Source organism: Nicotiana tabacum, chromosome 18, assembly GCF_000715075.1.
Source record: "Nicotiana tabacum cultivar K326 chromosome 18, ASM71507v2, whole genome shotgun sequence".
NCBI classification, from domain to species: Eukaryota; Viridiplantae; Streptophyta; class Magnoliopsida; order Solanales; family Solanaceae; genus Nicotiana; species Nicotiana tabacum.
The window spans coordinates 82,381,577-82,404,043 of NC_134097.1; the positions used below are offsets into that span (position 1 = coordinate 82,381,577).

At 38.6% G+C, this 22,467-nt stretch overlaps 1 protein-coding gene and 1 long non-coding RNA gene across 2 annotated transcripts; one reads left to right on the top strand and one right to left on the bottom strand.

Moving 5' to 3' along the window:
- Positions 1-13,721: 13,721 nt before the first annotated feature.
- On the top strand, positions 13,722-14,249 carry LOC142172560 (uncharacterized). The gene has a single exon (XM_075236209.1). It carries the CDS (start codon positions 13,722-13,724, stop codon positions 14,247-14,249), a length of 528 nt encoding a protein of 175 aa, XP_075092310.1.
- Positions 14,250-18,375: 4,126 nt separating this feature from the next.
- Positions 18,376-22,056, bottom strand: LOC107812123 (uncharacterized). The gene is made up of 2 exons (XR_001654077.2): positions 21,417-22,056; positions 18,376-18,761 (listed from the first exon to the last, which is right to left on the bottom strand). It is a non-coding gene; the product is annotated as an uncharacterized LOC107812123 (long non-coding RNA).
- Between the last annotated feature and the right edge of the window lie 411 nt (positions 22,057-22,467).

Here is a 22,467-nt window from a genome sequence, read left to right on the forward strand (position 1 = left end):
TAGGGCTAGCGCTGCTGACGGCTGTGCTGAATAACTGAAAGCGGATCGATTCCAGAATTTTGAGGGTCCTCCTCAAAATTCTGCCCCAGTTTACTGGGTTGATGTTGATGCGAAAGCCGACAAACTGACTTCGGAATTTTGAGGATCCTCCTCAAAATTCTGCCCCAGTTCCAATAGCGGGGAAAGTGGAATTTTTATTAAAATGTGACCGAACCCATAGGGCTGCCTACGTATCCCCTCTTAAACGGGAATCAGGTCAGGCGTAGTTCAAATTACATCATAAAGAAAAGCATACGATCAAATATAGTATCTCTTTACTGCGTCTGAGTTGATCGGCTTCGGCCAGACTTCTCCGTCCATTTCTGCAAGAATAAGGGCTCCTCCGGTTAGAACTCGATGAACCATGTATGGACCCTACCAATTGGGAGAGAATTTCCCTTTGGCTTCGTCTTGATGTGGAAATATCTTCTTCAACACTAGCTATCCTGGTGTAAACTTCCTTGGTTTAACTCTCTTGTTGAAGGCTCTGGACATTCTGTTCTGGTATAACTGACCGTGACAGACTGCATTCATCCTCTTTCCATCTATGAGGGCTAACTGCTTGTAGCGCCCTTTTACCCATTTTGCGTCATCTAACTCGGCTTCTTGTATGATCCTTAATGATGGAATTTCTACCTCAACGGGAATGACCGCCTCTGTACCATAATCCATCATGTAGGGAGTTACCCCGGTTGATGTGCGGACTGTGCTACGATAACCCAATAAGGCGAATGACAACTTCTCATGCCATTGTTTGTGCCTCTCGATCATCTTCCTTAGTATCTTCTTGATGTTTTTGTTGGCCGCTTCTATGGCTCCATTCATCTGCGGTCTATAAGCCGTAGAGTTATTGTGTCTGATCTTGAAAGTCTCACACATTATTTTCATCAGGTCGCTATTAAGATTGGAACCGTTGTCGGTGATGATTGACTTTGGAGTTCCGAACCGACAAACAATACGGTCACGGATGAAATATGCTACCACCTTCTTGGTAACTGCTTTGTATGATGCTGCTTCAACCCATTTAGTAAAATAATCAATTGCTACCAAGATGAACCTGTGCCCGTTTGACGCGGTAGGCTTGATTGGGCCGATAACATCCATTCCCCAAGCGGCGAACGACCATGGTGAGCTTGTTGCATTAAGCTCGTTTGGAGGCACTTTTATCATATCTGCATGTATCTGACAACGATAGCACTTTCGGACATACTGGATGCAGTCTATTTCCATAGTCATCCAGAAATATACTGCTCGGAGTATCTTCTTTGCTAAAACAAAACCATTCATGTGCGGTCCGCAGGTCCCTAAATGTACTTCCTCCAATAACTTGGTTGCTTCCCTTGCATCGATACACCTTAATAAACCCAAATCAGGAGTTCTCCTGTACAGGATTCCTCCGCTGTGAAAGAAATTATTGGATAGTCTCCGAAGCGTGCGTTTCTGGGTAGTATTGGCAAGCTCTGGATATTCTCCTGTGGTCAAATACTCTTTGATGTCGTGGAACCATGGTTTCCCGTCGGCTTCTTCCTCAACATGAGCACAATAAGCTGGTTGGTCATGAATATTGACCTGGATGGGGTCAATGAAATTTGTATCTGGATGCTAAATCATAGATGACAAAGTGGCAAGTGCATCAACGAACTCATTCTGTACCCTGGGAACATGCTGGAATTCCGTCTTTCTGAACCTCTTTCTCAATTCCTGTATGTGATGCATATAAGGGAGTATCTTGGGATTCTTGGTTGCCCATTCTTCTCGAACCTGATGTATGAGTAGGTCCGAGTCTCCGATTACTAATCAATGACCAGTTTAATCCCTAGAATGCAGGCTTCATATTCGGCCATGTTGTTGGTGCATAGGAACCTGAGCTTGGCGGATACCGGGTAATGCTGACCGGTTTCTGATACCAGGACTGCTCCTATGCCAACTCCTTTGAAATTTGTAGCTCCGTCGAAAAACAACCTCCAACCATCATAGGATTCTGCAATATCTTCTCCTATGAAAGATACCTCTTCATCGGGAATATACGTTTTTAGGGGCTCGTATTCTCCGTCTATGGGATTCTCAGCGAGATGGTCCGCCAAGGCTTGCCCTTTGATTGCTTTCTGGGTTACGTAAACAATGTCGAATTCACTTAGCAGGATCTGCCACTTGGCGAGCTTGCTAGTGGGCATGGTCTTCTGGAAGATATACTTCAGAGGGTCTATTCTGGATATGAGATAAGTAGTGTAAGCACATAAGTAATGCAGCAACTTCTGTGCGACCCAAGTCAGAGCACAGCAAGCGCATTCTAAAAGAGAATACCGGGCCTCGTACGGTGTGAACTTCTTACTGAGATAGTAGATGGCTTGCTCCTTTCTCCCTGTTTCATCATGTTGCCCCAAAACACAACCAAATGCTCCATCCAACATTGCGAGATAGAGCAAAAGGGGTCTCCTTAGTTTAGGCGGAACCAAGACTGGCGGCGTAGACAAGTATTCCTTAATTTTGTCAAAAGCCTTTTGACATTCATCGGTCCATTTGGTGGCGGCATCCTTCTTCAGCATTTTGAAGATGGGTTCGCAAATAACAGTAGACTGAGCTATGAATCGACTGATATAGTTGAGTCTTCCCAGGAAACTCATCACGTCCTTCTTGTTCTTTGGCGGCAGCAATTCTTGGATTGCTTTGACCTTTGATGGATCCAATTCTATTCCTCGATGACTCACGATGAAACCCAATAATTTTCTAGTAGGAACCCCGAATGCACACTTGGCGAGATTCAGTTTCAAATTGTACCTTCTCAACCTGTTGAAGAACTTTTGCAAGTCTTCCATATGATCTGCAGCTTTCCTAGATTTGATGATGATGTCATCCACATACACCTCGATCTCTTTGTGTATCATGTCGTGAAAGATGGTAGTCATGGCTCTCATGTAGGTAGCACCAGCATTTTTCAATCCAAACGGCATCATTCTATAACAGTACATCCCCATGGCATGATAAACTCCGTTTTCTCTGCATTTTCTTCATCCATCCATATCTGATGGTACCCAGCGAAACAATCATTGAATGACTGCAGCTCATGTTTGGTGCAGTTGTTGATCAAAATGTGTATATTCAGTAAAGGAAAGTTGTCTTTGGGACTAGCCCAGTTGAGATCCTGGTAGTCGACACAGACTCTAACCTTCCCATCCTTCTTTGGTACCTGCACGATGTTGGCTAACCATGTCGGATATTCTACCACCCTGAGAACCCTGGCTTTGACTTGCTTAGTAACCTTTTCTTTAATCTTCAAACTCATGTCTGGGTTGAACTTCCTGAGCTTCTGCTTTACTGGCGGACATGTAGGATCTGTTGGCAACTTGTGAGCCACAATGGATGTGCTGAGGCTAGTCATATCGTCATAAGACCATGCAAAGATATCCTCATACTCTTTTAGGAACTCTGTGTACTCTTTCTTTTCTGATGGCGACAAATGTGCGCTGATACGTGTTTCCTTGACATTCTCAGTATCACCCAAATTAACGACTTCGGTCTCATCTAGATTAGACTTAGGCCTATTCTCAAAGTTTTCGACCTCTCTCACAACCTCTTCTAGTATATCATCCTCTTCTGAATCTATATCCGTTTGTTGCATTTCCTCGTTGCAAGTCACAGTTGTTGGTTCATCATCAAGATATGTAAGAGTAACGCTGTGTAAAACAAAGTAAATGATAGAAAAAAGTAATAAGAGTGCAATATATAATGAATTTAAAATGCTTTGATTGAAATTCATAATCGTTCGAGACATCAGAGCTCTTTTGGAAAGTAAAGACAATGCAGAAAGGAAAAGAAACTAAGAAAATAAAGATGCGATGCATGATGCTCGTTCAGTCTTGCTACCCTGAAGATGTCCGGGCACTGGTGGTCCTGACCGACCAATTGGTGAGGCTTTCCCCTCGGTTCACGGCTTGAATGGAAGGGCTTTCCTCCCCTTCCTCCTCGAAGATAACACAACAATCCATATCATCTTCCAGAAACAGGTTCTTTATTGCTGCTAGTGCCTCGTCTTCCTCTCATCCGTACAAAGTGTCGGATGGATGAAAAGTCTGCTCCAACTGAGGTATAGGGTGCTCTAGCGGATAGTATGGTCCGCTCCATGGAGGTGACCAGTGGTTGAACTCCTCCTAAGTGTACTCATACCCTAGGCCAAAAGTGGTACCGTTCTTCTTCAACTTGATAGGTTTGGTGATACCCTGCAGGTTCTTGCCAAGTCCTTTTCCGGGTTCATACCCGCTCCAATTCAGGATGCTTTCGATCTTGCTATCCCACCACTTGTCTTTTTCTACAGCATTGACCCGCTCGATGTGGTGGTACATTTCTCCTCCTATCCTTCTTCTGCCTCCGATCATCAGAATGGTTTGGTGATTGTATATAGGGTTGCTACCGTCGCCATGAATGATTACTTCCTGATGATTCCATTCAAATTTTACAGCTTGATGCAAAGTTGATGCTACAGCCCCAACGACGTGGATCCAGGGTCGTCCCAGCAACAAATTGTAGGATGCTGGTACGTCAATGACTTGGAACTCGACATCAAACTAGGTGGGTCCCACCTGTAGGCATAGGCTAATTTCTCCAATGGTGGACCTCTGAGATCCATCAAAAGCTTTGACACTGATAGCCCCGTCGTTGACCTCGTGTAATCCCTTACCCAATGTCCTGAGAGTTATCAATGGACAAATGTTGAGGCTGGATCCCCCGTCGACTAAAATCCTGGTGATAAAGTGATCCTCGCATTGCGCAGTGATGTGCAATGCTTTGTTGTGACCAAGCCCTTTTGGTGGTAATTCGTCCTCGTGGAAGGTGGTCTTGTGGCTTTCCAGTACCTGCCCCACCATGTTTGCCATTTCGCCTCCTGTTATGTTGTTGGGAACATAAGCTTCACTCAGTATTTTTATTAAGGCATTTTTATGTGCCTCAGAGCTTTGCAGAAGAGCCAGAATAGAAATCTGTGCTGGCGTTTTGTTCAGTTGCTCGATGACTGAGTACTCTTTGGCTTGTACCTTCCTCCAAAGGTCATCGAGTCCGGTTTCAACAACCCGCCCGGAGGCTTGCTTGCTAGACTCAGCCAAGTGCTCCGGGGTGTATACCCTGCCTGTCCTAGTCATGCCCTGTGCGGCAATTGCTTCCCCGATATATGTCTTTCCTTTCCTTCTAGCCTCAGCGGTGTAATCTCAAGGTATAGCATTTGTCTTGAACGGGGTCACGTCTGTCATGGAGACCGGAATAGGCACCTTGGGAGGTAACACAGTAACTTCGATAGGTGTAGGCGCCTTTGGAATTCCTAACTCAACCTCAATCGGTTTTGGCACCTTTGCAGAAGGTGCTTCAAACTCGAGCGGTACGGACACATTTACCACATCGCCCTTAGAGGGCTGAATCTGAACAACAATGGGATTGAGAGTAACTGCTAGCTTCTTAGGTTCGTCTCCTTCAACTATCAAACCGATTGACCCCTCGGGGTCCCAATCATCTTCAATCTCGATCATATGGATGCCTCCACCCTTGTGGTCAGGTAGGGGGTTGTTGCGGACATTAGGAGCGGGCTCCTTTGCTATAATGATCTTGTTGTCAATCAGGTTCTGAATCTTGTCTTTCAACGAGCGACACTCGTCGATGGTATGGCCCTTCATCCCGGAATGGTATGCGCAAGTCTTGTTTGGGTTGATCCATTGGGAAGGATTTTCTGGAGTTACGGCTGGAATAGGGTTAACGTAACCGGCTACTTTGAGACTTTCATATAATTGGTCAATTGGCTCGGCTATGGCGGTATATTGTCTGGGAGGTTTACGGTCAAAGTTTAGTCTAGGTCGGGGAAAGTTTTGGCGGGTAGGAGGTGATGGGTAGTGAGAAGGTTGGGAGTTATATGCTTGGTATACGGGTGTGGGTTGAGAATATCTGGGTGAAGTGGGTTGATATGTAGGTGGTGGAGGTGATTGGTAAGCAGGTGGTGGAATTTGGTAAGTGGGTGATGGTGCTTGGTAGTTTAGGGTAGGTTGATATGTGAGTGGAGATGAGGGATAGGTTTGGTACTTCATAGGAGAATTGTTCCTTTGCGCAACCATTACAGAATTTACATCCTTTTTCTTCGACGAGCCACCAGACTATAAAGCCTTATTGGTAGCTTGCAATGCCTCAAGGTTAGTGACCATACCGTTTTGATGCCTTCTTCAATCCTTTCTCCCAACTTGATGATGTCGGAGAACTTTTGGCCCTCTATTAGCATCAGCCTCTCGTAGTATTGCGGATCCTGAGCACGGACGGAAAACCTGTTCATTTATTCTTCCTCCAAGGCCGGTCTGACCTTAGCAGCTTCTGACCTCCAATGAGTAGCATATTCGCGAAAGGTCTCTGTGGGATTATTCTTGAGATTATGGATATAGAACACATCTGGTGCGTTCTCAGTGTTGAACCTAAACTGGTGCATAAAGTCAGACGCCATGTTCACCCAACTAGTCCATTTCTTTGCATCCTAGCTAATATACCATGATAAAGCATCACCTTTCAAACTCCTCATGAACAGCTTCATGCGGATTTTCTCGTCCCTTCCGACTCCTACCAACTTGTCACAATACATTCTCAAGTGGACTCTGGGATCACCTGTACTATTGACATCTCGAACTTGGGGGGTTTGTACCCCTCCGAGAGCTCAACATCTGGCTGAACATAGAGATCTTTGTAATTCAACCCTTCGACACCTTTTTTACCTTCGAAACCTTGAACCAGTCTAGTCAACTTCTTGATCTCAGCGACCAAATTCTGAATGAGGGAACTCTTATCATCTGACTCGGCTGCACTTGTGATTGGCTGACTGTAGTGCGGTATAGTGTTCACAAAAATAGGAGTGTTATGGTCTTTTTGTGGTGTTTTGTGGTTCAGGAACGAGCAGTGGAGTATTATGAGGGGGTTGCATCGGAGGTTGTGGGGTGTTTTGTGGAGGTGCGGGGTTCTGGGTGTTAACATCAGGAGCGGCAAGAGTGATTGACAGGCTTGCCAGGTTTCTAACTTGATCCAATTCCTCTCGGAATCTTAGCAAAGTTTGCTCCAAATGAGCAACAGTCTCCTTGGTGATTGCAGCATTCTGAGAAGTTTCCTCAAGTTCCTTTCTAGCGCTTGCATCTCCCATTTTGCCTTTGTTCCTGTTTCTGGTAGGACTCAGAGGAGGAGGAGGTGGAGGACCCTTGGATCTTGTTGAGTATGCTGATGGTGCCAGAATGCACGAACTAACCTTTGGGGAGGGGAATAAAAAATAAAAGAAAAACAAAAGGTAAGAAGTTAGTGCGGGTTATGAGAAGAAAATGTTGCAATATTTAAACACATTGTGCAAGAATATAAATCGCGTCCTAATTTAGGTGCCTCATTGTGCCTGAGGTAGGCCTAGCGACAAATTAACTTGGAGAACTTATAATGCTAAATGCCTCATTTTATTGATAAAAATAAGACGAATCCCAAAACGACACTAAAATAGCGGAAAGTAAAAATGTCACTAATGGCTATTGGCCTTATTACATTAAAAGCGAAAAGAAAGACTCCTAACTACTTGGCCCCAGAAGGACCTTCTTCATGTTGAATCTTCTCGCTGATCAAGTCCTCCAGCTCGTGCAGATTTTCCTATAAAAATGCTATAGCCAGACGTTCTCCTTTGCCTTCCTCAACATTTTGACAGTCGATGACTCTTTTCCTCACTTTCCCTTCCAATTCCAGCAAGCTGTACTCCAGGTATTCTATCTTCTCACTAGCCTTGGTGACTCTCTCCTTCCACTCGTTGATTTGGTTGCTCGATGGGTGGTTTCTCCACCAAGTCTGCAAGAGTGAAGGCATGTTTACCATACCGAAGTCAGGAACTTTGTCATTCATTTCCTGCAAAACAAAAGGGTTAAGACCTCACCCCCACCGGACTCGACTATTTAATAACAATAATCAGCATGAAAAGCATTTAGTTCTCTAAATAAATGCATAGAACATGTAGGTGTCCGCTTGGGTTTCAGAAACCCGATGGACTTTGGACAAGGCTATCTTAATGAGTCATTATGCGGACAACATAACTGACTCGGCTAGGTTTGACCATGATGCATGCATAGTTAAACAGAGTAAGGTTTCTATTGGGGTATTAGACAGGTACCCTTGAGCGGACAACTCAAGAGGGAAAGGCGCGGAACCATCGACTACACCGTTGATCGACTGGTTTTACCGCAAATATGTCTTTGCCACATTTAAGGGGTTTATAATATCGGAAGGGCGCAACCACTCATTATAAGCGTTGCTATAGGATTTGTTTTGGCACGGGTGGAATATGATGTTGAGGAATGCAGTTATAATAATAAGACAAATTGCATGTATTTTCACGTTCATAAAGTAAAGATTACAATAAATGCTCAGTAATTACAACAGAATTGAAATAATAAGGCAGTAAAAGAAGAAATTAAAAGGAAAGAAAAACATGAAGAGCCAAGTTAGTATTTTGATGAAATAATTAAAGACAGAAGGTAAATGCAATTAAGGAAGCAATAAAGTCACAAAACACGTGATGGTAAAAACCTTAAAGATTTCCCCAGCAGAGTCGCCATGCTGTCGACGCCCCCTTTTTCTAAGGCGAAATCGGGTTTTACGACATTATGGACAAAACAACTCTTATTCCCTTTTGAGGAATCGGGTCATGGAGTTTGAAGAGTCGCCACCTAATGATTATAGTGCATTAGGACACTTTAAAAGAAAAAGAAGAAGAGTTTGAAAGAAAAACCAGAGTTCAGATAAGGGCTTGAGATTATCTCGAGGGGAAGGTGTTAGGTACCCCTCAAGATCCACTAGTGTAGTTCCCAGCTGTGACTTTAAGAAGAGTAGAAGTAACAGACAATGTTTGCACATAAGGAATACAAATAAGTTGAAAGTTTTGAAAGAAAAGAGAGAAAAAAAGACATAAGTGGTTTTGGAAAGAAAAGATTGATTGAAGAAAACATTACTTTTAAGAATACATCACATCGTATAAATAAAGAAAAAGGTCCTAGGTTTAAATACAATATGGATCACCTTGGTGCAATACCCAACAATCATTCTCACACGAGATATTAGCGCACCGGTGATCATATCCATATTCTACCCTTCCCACCCTGTTAAGGTATTAAAGTGCATTTAGTCTCGTTTACTTATTGCATGCTAATACCCGTCCCGACCTATCAGTCCCAGGGTATTAGGACTTCTAATCCTAAGAGGGAAGAAAAGGATAGGGCCTTTATGGAGTTTAAAGGATAAAATTCTAGGGCGTCAATCAAAACAAATAGCAAATGAATAGGGAATGCATGAAACGTTAGGCTCATATAATCCCCATAAATCACATAGCAACTAGTTACCATGTCTTGCGTGTACTGATTTGGTCTTTAAAAAATTAAACAACGGACAGATTGGTTCAACACGTAGAGTTGGATAAAAAGTCTACATTAGGCAGCCCAGATCCAATTGTCAGCAGTTGAGGTATTTTAAACAAGTTACTGATTAAGCACCTAATGTAGAAGAGTTTAAGACAAAAACTTGAAAATTGCAGGAATTCAGAGATGACTTGAAAAATCAGCAGAATTGTTTAAGTAGAAGTACGGTGAAATTGTAAAGTAGAGTTTTCAGAAGTAAGAATGTTTTTAAAAGAAGAGTGAGTTTGAAACCTTTTTTGAAAGAGAGCTTCATGAGACGAATACAAATTTAGGCAGAAAGTTGAAAACGTTTCAAAAAGAAAAAGAAAATGCAAGTTTAGGAAAATTGCAGACAAGTTTGGATGAGCTTTGTTTGAAAAAGCCAATGGCCTGGTTATCACTTACGCAGATTTAGGTGAGTCTGAAACCCTATAGGCAGGATATCTATACCTTGATTTTTAAGACTCATTACTGTTTTTAAACGTTAAGGAAATGAGTATTTGATTACCCTACGGGTTGCCTAACGTTTCATGCATTCCCTATAGGCATGATTTCTATATGCAATTAGTTGATTAGTAGGTCCTATAGGCAGGATTTCTAATGATTTGCAATATGGTTGAATATTAAATCCTATAAACATGATTTCTAAATGATTGAATGAAAAAGAATGCGAAACTTATAAACATGATCTCTAGATGATTTAAAGCGTGAACATATAGGCATGATATCTAAGTGATTAAATAACAGCATTGGTCCTATAGGCATGGTATCTACCCTTTAGCAATAAAGTAAACTCCTCCCATACCGTTTACTAATATTTCCCCGAGTTCCCTTTACAAAGTTATTACAAAATCAGGCGAAAGAAAGTAAACAAAAATACATCACAGCCTACAGCTAGATCCGAGCAGCCTAATTCAATATTAATATCCGATAACATGTGTTTCACCAAATCCGGATTCCAGATTCCTAGGCCTTCTCTTGTTCAGAGTGTTTCAAAGTTCCAGGGAGCCTCCAGGAGCCCCAGGAAATGCTTACACTCGGGACACAGTCATAACAGAATAGTGCAAGTGTAGAATTACCAGCCTTCAGGCATCCAAGTTCAGAGGGAACTCCAGGGTCCCAAAGCATGGCTTACCAAAAGGGGGTAGAACTTAGGAAACTAGGAATGAGTGCAAAGTGAGAGAAGAAACATAGCAGAGGGAGGTCATATCCAGCCATGGCATAGGCTGGCACACCCCCTGACCCCCTGCTTAGGTTAAACAAATAAGAGCAGACTCTGGGGAGTCAAACTTAGGGTTTGAGTGGTGATTAGGACACTACCAGACCCAAGTTAAAGCTCAACACATAAAGGGGAGAGGGAATGGGAAAGCATTTGAGTAGAGACTCAGGAGAGTCTAGTTCTGGATCATGGACAGTAACATAAGATACTGCCATGGTCCAGAACAGTACTAGCATGCAAAAGGGAATAGAGGGAAGGGATTTTCATACAAAAAGCATACACTGACATTAAGGAAAATATAAGAAAGCATAGCAGACTGACGATGCAAGGACATAGAAGAAAGAATAGAACATGCCACAATTACAGGACATAAGCACATAGTGAAGAATGTGTAGAAGAAGAGAAATGAGCACATATGGTTGGAGAGGGTTATTTAACTAGAAACACATACCAGTTGCAATTCCAGCACAACAGAGAAACAACAGCAAGTAAATAGCCAGACAGTTAACAGGAGCAACTCGAAAACCTCAGCAAGCACTTGGGAGTTCAGAGGAACTCCAGAATATTCAAACAATAAGAGAGAATGGAGCAGAGTGCTCAGTAGTAGTAGAGAAAGAAGTAGTAGAGGGAACTGTTATTCAGTATTGAAAAAGAAGTATTTATGATTTTCTGAGGTGTGAAGTGTATTGCCAAGATGCAGAAAGAACTGGTCGAGAGCCAGCCGTCTAGAGTTGAAAAGGTTGTCCCTTTTTATAGTGCAAAAACGAGTAAAAAAAAGGCAAGGAAATAAACTTTTTGCCAATCAAACAGAATCTCCCTTAGTCAAAGGGATCTGATTTCAAATGGGAATGAGTAATTAAGGAAAGGAAAATAATAAAAACTTTTCAGAGTAGCATAATAGGGGTAAGTTCATATAGTCTATTTAAGGCAAGGAACCCATAGTACACGGTTTTGAGAGAATAAGGAAAATACAGTAATCAAACGGCCAGAAATTTTAAAAGTCTTTGAATGAACTAAGCCAGAAAAAAGGGGAAGGGGTTATGTTGTAAAAATCAATTAGCAAATCAATCGAGCCTTGGTAAATGGAGATTGAAATCAATCACAAATTAATAGAATCAATTCAGAAGAAAAAAGACCCTCGTATATAAGCATACTAGTATCAAGCAAGAAAGAAAGATCGGCATAGACGAGTTCAAAACCCCGAGCTAAAAGCAAATTTTAGCTCAATTTATAAACTCAATATGAGTTTGAGAGCCTAGGGTTTCCAGAGTAGAACCCTAGAACCAAAAGCTTGCAAAAATCACAAACACAGGGCTTTAGTCCGAGTAGGACACAAAAAGGAGAAGGCGCAGCCTAGGGAACTCTTTCAGGGTTCCCTGAGGAAATACAAAACACATGTAGCAAGTTAGAAGCAGTAGAGTGACAAAATTGCAAAGGACAAGCCTAAGAGAAAGCTCAGAACTCAAGTGAAGTCAGAAGAGAAAAGAGATGCCATAGAACTTCAGTAAAAGAAGCAAGTTAGAAACCAAATGAATCCATTAAAGGCAAACAATCTTAGTAGGAGAATCAGTAAGAGGACATGCAAGGTAAACATGTAAATCACACTTGTAGAAACTAGTAGAAGTAATAACGGAGTAAAGATGGAGATACATGCGTATTATCGGCAAATCATAAGAACAAACGAAAACACATAAGATATGTCACGGACACACAGATTCACAGAAAGGAAAAGAAGAAGAATCGTTTTAGGATTTTTGAAAACCCTAATTTTGAACAGACTAATTTTGAGAAGGAAAATTGAGGGAAAGCATTAAAACATCGAGTATAACATAGATATGTTACAGATCTAAGAAAACAAGGGAAGAAAAACCTCGAACAAGCTCTTTAGGGTTTCTTAGAAACCCTAGAAACGAGAAAGTCTGGAATGATCTGGTCCTGAACGAGTCTGGGCCATGCTAAGCCTTGTCAAAGCTCGAACATGCCGGAACGGAGCCGGAGAAACCAAAGGAACTCAGGTCGGCGGAGGACCTGAACAAGCCTGTTGAAGATCGAATCCTCTAAGAACCTTGAATAATCATGGTTTGGGAGTGAAGGGAAGAGAGCACAGGCCGTCCATGGTCTGAGAAGCCATGGACTCCGGTGAGAACTAGTCGGAGACGACGATAGAGGCGGCTAGGGTTTCGAGTGTTAGAGAGAATTTGAGAGGATGAGAGAATACGGGGGTGGCTACTTTGGAGAAATGATTAGGGTTAGGGGTTGGGGAGGAATTAAAAAGGAAAGAAAGAACGAGGGTCGTTGATTAAAACAATCAACGGTCAAGATTTAAAGATGGGAAGCGGGCGGGTTAGATTAATTGGGTTTGGGTCGAGTTAAATGGGAATTGGGTCGTCTAATTGGGGATTGCAATTGGGTTTAAAAATTGGGGTCAATTTGGGCTATAATTGAAATAAAAGTGGCCAGCTTTTAAATAGCCATTTTCCCCCTTTTAATTAATAAAATAGCTAAAAATGATTTAAAAATAAATTGAAAACACAAAACTAATTAATAATATATAAATATTAATCAAAAAATATCTGAAACAATTTTATAATTAAACGCAGTTAATTATAAAAATAGGCCATAATTGCAATTTCATGAAATTAAGCTTTAGAAATTCCGAATAAATTTGTAAAAATATGCAAAAATCATATTAATTATATTTTGGTGTAAATATGAGAATGAAATAAGTTATTCGTCAAAAATGATAATTTTGGGAATGATTTTGGATTTTTGTGGTATTAAAATAGGCAGTAAATTGGTTTAGAAATCACAAAAAATACCAAAACTCTTGGGTGTGCTTATATATGCACATATATGTTATTTTTAAAATATTTTGGGTATAAAATACATAGGAAAAAATTGGGTATCAATAGTATAACACCAATTTCCACACCAGCTTACAATGCACCCCTTTTGAAGCACTATACGGATACTCACCCCCACAGTTGTCATTGGGCCCCTTATTGGAGAATGTAGTACCAGCTGCTAAATATACAGTAATGCATAGACAACAAATGCAACAGCTGTTAAAGGACAACCTCACTAAAGCACAAGAGAGGATGAAATACTATGCTGACAAAAGGAGAATAGATAGGGAGTTTCAAGTTGGGGATTTGGTCTATTTGAAATTGCAACCCTATAGACAAATATCTCTAGCATTGAGAAGAAACTTGAAGCTGAGCTCTAAGTACTATGGACCCTACAAGGTCCTGGCAAGAATTGGCAAAGTGGCTTACAAACTCGATCTTCCTCATGAATCTAAGGTCCATCCTGTGTTTCATATATCTTTGCTCAAGAAGACGATGGGAGATAGAGTAGTAGTGCATACCACACTACCACTCACTAGCGAGGATGGTAAGTTCTTGGTGAAACCAGTGGCAATCCTGCAGAGGCAGCTTATTAAGAGGGACAACTCTACCGTGGTAAGGGTACTGGTGCAATGGTCAAATCTCCCTCCAAAAGATGCCACTTGGGAGGACTATCACTACATCAATGCAAGGTTTTTAGAATTTGATTCCAATCATTGAGGACAAGGATTGCTTAAAGGGGAAGAGTATGTCATGACCTATTAAGAAGAAACATCAGCTGGGATTCGAAAGGCAAATGAGAATAGGCAATAACAGAAAATAGGAAAGGGAGTAACAAAAATTTGAATAAACGGCTAGGATTAGATTAGGCATTAATGAACTCCAAGGGCTACGATTTGGCCACGTCAGCTGAAGGGTTGTTATAACCAACTTCAACAGAGTGGAGAAGGCATCGTTCATCAGGGTATTTTTCTTCTCTCTCTTCGATTTCTCTCTTCTCTCTTCTCACCCTCTTTCTTCTTCCTAACAACTCTTCTTCTTCTTCTCTTCTCTTCTTCAGGAATCCGCAGCCATGGAGTCTAGTTAGGGAGTAGTTAATTTTCATTCAGCTTTGTAATCGTTTTTTCTCTTATCAATATAAGTAGAAAATTTCCTCCAAAATCATTCAATTTCCATTATTGTTGTTTATTTCCTTATTTCAATTGAGTTCATTACATAATTTAATCTGGCTTGAGTGCCAACCTAAGAATCAAACCATCATAAATAACGATTTAAATAAAAGTTACCTATAGTCAAGTTGGAAGTGCAGGGAGATTGCTTCAAAATACAGAATAATCCTTAAATGACTTGGTCTTTTAATGTGATCCTTTCAGAGATTTTGACATGTGAACCTGGAATGGAGTAATATGGAAAAAGAAATAATAAAGGGTGGTTGGTGGAGGCTTTTTTGTCGAACATATTGCTAGGGTTCTTTTTATAGATGTGTTTTTCTAACCTAAGTAGGAGTTTATATTAGATTTAATAATAAAATTTTAATTAGTTGATTTTAAACTCTTAAATATTAAAAGAATAATTAAATGTCTATTTTGTCCAGTGTGAACTCTATTTTAAAAGGATAAAAAGACGAACGACATTTCGCTAAGGGCCTTCGCGCTTTTAATATAGTATAGATATGCATATTTTGACAGAGGCAGATCTGGGATTTAAATTTTATGGGTTTAACTTTCAAATTTTTTAATATTGAACCCACTATATTTTTTAAAGTTATGGGTTCATATATACTATTTTTACAACATATATTCCCAATCTTCTTTGGGAGACATATCTTTGTGCATTGTGGTAGAGAAATTAATCATATACCACACATCAAAAGATAGTAAAAATATTTGGTTTCTGATCCTAAACCAATTGTGAGGGGAGGACTTATCATATATTGTTAGTTTGATGCATACAAGTGCTGCTGTATGCAATTTAGAATATCTTAGACCAACACATGAAGCTTTGTTCTCATAAGCAATAGTTTAGCCATTAGTAGGAGGTATTCATTGCTAAACCAGCTTGGATATAAACTAGTATTATAAAGATGAACTGTCTTGATTTCATAATCTGAAAGTTATGCTCTTAATTGATAAAAACAATCTCAAATGCCAAACTTTAGGTTGACAATAAACATACATGTAACCATCTTATATATGCATCTATAAGTGGTTCACATGACAGGTGAATGAGCCCATATTCACCTTTTATATATTTCAGAATAAGGGGTTTTAATCCCAACTTTAGCTGGTAGAATCAATTTATTATGAGAACAAGCAACACAGGAGAATTCTTGAAGAATCTTCTAGTTTTTCAGTATATGCTTATCTGAATTCTCAAATAGCTCATTTAAAAATGGCAAATGAAAACTTCAAGTTTATCATGGCATGTGCTATCCCTTAGTAAACTTCTGGTTTACTATGACATAAACTTTTTACATTAGTAAACTTCTGATTTACTGTGGCTACTTTTGTATAAGTAAATTTCTGATTTACTATAGCTGCTTTTGCATTAGTAAACTTCTGGTTTACTGTGATACATGATATAGTACAAATTGAAGAATAAGGCGGGTAACTTCTCACATACATATTTACCCCCTATGATTGTGGAAACATGAAGATTTTCAATCTTTTAATCATTTGTAGTCTCAGTATGATTGTCATTTGTATTAGTAAACTTCAAGTTTACTACAACATATGTTTTGACCATCATATAATATGAATGACATATTTGTATATAAGCTCTTCAAGAGACTTCATTCATTATCCACAATCTAATATTTATCGGACACTACTAGTGTCATATGTCTTTTCGACAAATAGTTAGCTCTTCAGGAGCTTTTGATAAATTTTATACTACCAAATATTGCTCAGACAGTTCACCAATTTTGTGAAAAATGTCTCCTTCAGGGAGAAACGCCATTAACATCTGAATATTTTAACTACATAGTCATTGCATCCTTTAAGGAAAGATACACGAGTTGTTATTTCCTTCGGAGAACTCAATAACTAACCATAATATATTAACGTGGTTGTAGTAGAAAACATTCTACAAGAATGCTTTTACCTTAGAATGATACTTAATAAAATTATCCAAGATGTTTTTACGTACAACATGTACGTGCGACAATGATCTTTATACCACAAAAATGATATTTATATCATTTGTTATTCTACCTCTTCAGGAGGTGAGTTGTGGTATTTCTTCATTCACTCCAGGGAATGAAAATGTGCTTCAAAAATAACTTTGAATAGCTTATTATTTTATTTAAGCACAGAAAGATACACTTTCGGAATATTTTCTTGCTTCAGAAGAAAAATTCAATTATTTTACTTCTTCATGAGCAAACTTAAAATACAAAATATTGAGTATATATTCCCTCAATCATCTTACCTCTTCTGGAGGTGAATCGTAATATATTTACATTAATAGCGCGCTCATATTTACGAGCTTTATTAATATTGTCACATTCACTTCAGGAAATGGATTAATATTTATCAAAAGTTCTCATCCTTCAGGGAACAAAACATAATTATCTGAACGCGCATTAATCACACAAATTGTGTGATGTCTTAGAAGCTCTTTTACGATAATGCTATTTCAGGAGCAAATCAAGGCATGCATGTACTATAGAGAATATTTCTCTAGCTTATCTTCAATTGTAACCATAGAAAGCCTAAATTATCACTTCTGGTGGCCATAGGTATATACCACTTCTGGTGGTTAACAAAAATTTAGTTACAATGAGATATACAAAACATAACCACTTCTGGTGGTTGTATATTTCTTGCAAACTCTGTTGGAGTATAAGTGGGTCTAACAATGTCATCCACTTTATAATTTCCTATGCAATATTACTCTTTTGGAGTAAAATTAAAATCTTAATTCGAAAACGAATAAGTGAAAAATGAACATAAATATATACAAATTATAGTGTTTTAAAATTCATAAAATGCTCCAGAATCTCGTCCAATGATTATGGCTCACTTACTAAGTTCCTAAGTACCTTTTTTATTTTATTTTAATAGTAGTAGCATACGTAGCAAGTAAAACGCATAACTTATCTTTAATGGTGTCTGCTAGACCCATCATATCAAGATGAATTTCAGCATCAAGCATCCAAGACACATAGTTTTTGCCCGATATATCCAATACTACAAATTCACATTTAGAAAGATTTGACATTATTTATAAAAAGAAAATTTGTACCTTTAATACTTTCAAAGTATTTGCTCGAGATGACAGAGTCTCGTGCTGATAACGTGTTATAAAATAAAGACTTTAAAGTAAAGAAACCAAAGAGAAGTAGAGAGAGGTTGATATATTATTCAACTTTCAAACTGATGTACATAATGAACTGAAAACTCCTCTATTTATACAAGAAAGGAAGCAACTGCGAGGCTTTTCAGGAAGCAGCTGCGAGGCTTTTCAGGAAGCAGCTGCGAGGCTTTTCTTCAGTCGCTTGTCAGCTGTCTGCATGAGCTGCTTGCAACTTACCTGTTTAATAAGAAGTTGCTGCAAATCATTTCATTCAGTTGCTTGCAACCTGCCTGCATCAGCTGCTTGTAGATAAACTTCAATGGAGTACTAAATGGGAAAGTTATCTATAGCGGAGTATTAAATGAACATCCACAATATAATTATTTTCATAACATAATTGAATTTGTAATGTAATTTATAGACATGTGAATTAATTTGATCCAAGAATATAAAATAACTAAAAATAGAAATAAATTGATTAAACAAACTTGAATAAAATACAAGCTTGGCCGTAGAATAAACTTCTCCGAAAGCAATACCGAGAGCAATATGAAGAACAAAAAAAAGAATGTTATTTAATAAAATAAGAGCTAGTTTTACCTTTTTTGCATACAAAATGTTTCGTGTCCAACAATGGATACAAATCCTCCTATTTATATGAGACAAGTTTCTCAAATCAAGCTCTTATTTAATATGAATAAAACCCCTCTTGATGTTTGCATAATGGTTGGGCGTTAATACAAAGATTCTTCGTAAAGGATGATCATTGAATGCTTTCTTTTCCAACTGATATCTTCCTTTCGAATCCTCGTAAAAAGTTCCAATGCCTTCGGAACTTATACATCACCGGTCACATGTTCATAATCGGTACCAACATCTTGCCGACTTATATCCTACCTATATTTGCTTACACGTGTCGACTCGTCGAGCATCCACCTGTCATTTATCAATTTTACTCCATACAGAAAGCTCAATGGCTACAATGAAAGCGATTCTAAAAAATAATGTATTGGCTTACTGATGTTCGGCCAAAATGCTATACTTTTAGTACATCACTTGCTCTATATTTTGTTGGTTTAGTGATTAATTGTGCGACATTTGAGCTAAATTGTGTTCTTTTATGTGTAGGAGCATCAGAAGGAAGAGTCGAATGAAAGTTGCACAAAAAGAGGACAAAAATGCAAGAAAAGAGCACCAAAGCATCAAGTACCCAAACCATGCTACAAACCAAGTAAAGCCATCTCTATAGCCTGCCTTACCGTGTTACAGACCAAGTAAAGCCAACTCTATAGTCAGCTTGACCGGGCTACAGGAAGGCATAGCCAGCTCTGTAGCCAGGCTGACCGTGCTATAAGTTTGGCCTCGCGAGGTCTATAGCCCGGTAATTAAAAGTCATAGGTTAAAAGACTCCAACCTGGATTTGGACTGAGGGATTTTGGCCCTAACATATAAATACTCCCCAATCGAGTGGAGAAGGAGTAGGATATTATTGGGGAGGCAAGATGGCTATGAGAACACTTGGAAGTAGGGGTGTACATAGGTCGAGTTGGTTTGGATTTTATAATTACCAAATCAAACCAATTGTGTCGGATTATTAAATCCAAAGACTAAACCAAACCAATAAAACTCGAGTTTATCAATGTCGAGTTTTCTCGGATTTTCGGGTTATTCGAATTTTTTTGGGTTTTTTCCGGTAAAATCTTCGTAGAACCAAACATATAAATTGTGCTCAAAACATTTCTTTAATCCTAGTAAGATACAACTATATAAAGTATTTTCCAAGAAAATAATACAAAATATGAGATGTATCATGACATTATCCTAAAATATTAAACAATAAAGACAATAAAATTATGTAATATAAATATTGCTAATTAAAAAGCCATAATAAAAATAAACATAATCTCAAAGTACTAAGTCATGCTAAAATAAGTAAACTAATAAGGGAGTATTAATTACATGACTAAACGCTAAAGAAAAAATAAAAATATGTTATGCATTTTTATCTAAATTATTGCAAAACAAAAAACAGGTATTCAATACACTCCCGTTTGTGGTATTTAATTGAATGTCTTTTGTTAGCATTAATATTGATTTGATTTTGGTTTTGACTTTTGTTAGCATTATTTAATTTACCAGTATTAATAGCTATAAAATTTATTGCAACATTCAAAAGTTCTAAGTCCAACCTTGAAATAATATCTTAAAAGATAAATTATGAAAAGTTTTAAGAAATATTTATAAATTACATCACAATAAATATATTGTCACACCTCCTTTTTTACCACCCTGGAAGGGTATAAGGGAGTTTTTTCCAATTTAAGTGACAATCGAAACAGGATTATTTTATTTAAAATTCAGAGTCGCCACTTGGGATAATTTATGGTGTCCCAAGTCACTGGTTTTAAATCCCGAATCGAGGAAAGATTGTCGCTATTTTACAGTCCGCAAACACAGAAATCCGGGTAAGGAATTCTGTTAACCCGGAAGAAAGTGTTAGGCATTCCCGGGTTCCGTGGTTTTAGCACGGTTGCTCAACTGTTATTATTGGCCAAATTATCTGATTTTAAGACATTTTAAAACCTATGTGCATTTTTAACTTTTTAGCCGCTTTTAATATTCTGAAATAATTCATGATCGTCATACACTTGTTTGTTTTTGAAAACACATCGTAAACCATGCTACATGAAATGCACACGCGGTTCACGACATGTTTATTTAACATTGTTGGAAATTGGAGCCGGGTCACATGAAATGTACACCCGGATTTGGAAATTATGTATCACGACCATTCCACGGGAACCGTACCCATAGTTGTGATGATCCATTAATCGCACCTAAAGCAAACTACGAGGTTTATGAATCATTTTCTAAACTACTTTGAAATTGCGCGTGAAAGGCCTGCTATTATGGAACACTTTTGCTAAAAGAGATTTCATGCTCATATACTTTTTTAACTTTTATTTCATGTATTTGACCAAGCTCAATCCTAAAACATGAGAACCATTAATTACTAATGGGCTTTGGTCATTCCCCACTCCCACAAATCGAGAATATTCTACTTCTAAAAGATAATCACTCAATATTCCTAAAGTAACAAACAATGACTTCCAAAAATAGGAACCAAACGAGGAAAAAAAAGAAGTAAAAAAATGATAGAAAAGTTTTGCACTTATAATATGAATATTAGCTTAATACTAGCAGAAACTATTGAAGCAAAAATGACGTAACTAGTCCATACAATCAGCAAAACATCAAGCAATTGACCAAACAATTTAATAAAGTTCTTTTGAAAAATTTAATCTCAAGTCAATAGGAAAGTAGGAAAAAGCTTTCAAATAGCCTGTTATACTAACTTTCTAATCACTCGTACTCATTTCAGGCTTAAACAACACATGGGAAAGGATGAAGATATGGACCTTAAATAGAAGATTCCATCAAAGTAACTTTGTTTGGAAAAGTGCTTTGGATGGCAGAAATCAACAACCAAACATAGCACTCACAAAAACTAATTAACAAGCAGTATCAACAAGAAATCACACACATAAAGTTAAAAAAGGGTAAACGAATAGAGAATAGAGAAGAATGGACCTCTGGAGTAAAATCTCTTAAATTAGTGTAGAAGAATCCGTAGATACAGAACCCCGGCTCTGAAAAATCAATCGAGAAGAGCAACACCAAAGACGATCCGTGAACCATGATGGAAACACGAACGGTAACTTCGACTCAACGGCGTCTCAAGTCTCAATCAAACTCCATAATTGAATACTCACATCAAAAGGAAGAAACTAACAGTAATATGTGTATATATTTTGGTATTTTTGAAATTCAATCACCAACTAATAGAAGCATTTTTACTTTTTCTTCTTCGTATGTATTTTGAAATTGTGAGGATGAGCAGAAACAAATCTTAAAGAAGTAATCAAAAGACCAAAAGAATTTCCCAAATCTCAGTCAATTTTCTACCTAAGCTCGAGTTTTCCCCTATGTTTGTTGGACTGAATCGTCGTCCCCTCTCATTCTCGTTTTCCCCTCTCTTTGGACTCTTTTTTTGTTTTCTGTTTTAAGCCGTTCTCTCTTTACGATTTTTGGTTCAGCTTTTTCTTTTTAGAAAATGGTTGCGTTGCTGAAAGTCAACAAAAAAGAATGGCTGCTATCGATGTTCTTTTGTTAGATGATTTTTCAGATTTTAGGCGTAGGTCTATAGGTCTAGAGTCTAGGTATTTGTAGGGTTTTGTTTTAGGTTAAGGGTATGGTTCTAGGAATTATGGTCTAGGTCCGGAAATTACACTTAAAAGGAAATAAAAGGAAATAACAGAAAATAACTAAAATGACTAGAAAATAACAGAAAATAGAAAATTGCATTAGACAGACGGTGAAAGGGTTTGAACAACAAGACAAGCAAGATAAACTGGGATACAACCCTGAAACAAACCTAGACAAACACTAAATGAGTTACTAAGACTAAAGGAACTAGGCAAAGTAAAAGGATAGAAGGGTTTGAGTCATAAGACAATATCTGGATTACAACCCCGAAATAATCCGGACAATAGAAATGACATCAAAATGAACCACCAAGACTCCTCAGTGATTAACCAAGAAAGAAACATCTTTCCAATCACCAAGCTCGATGTCCTAGCTA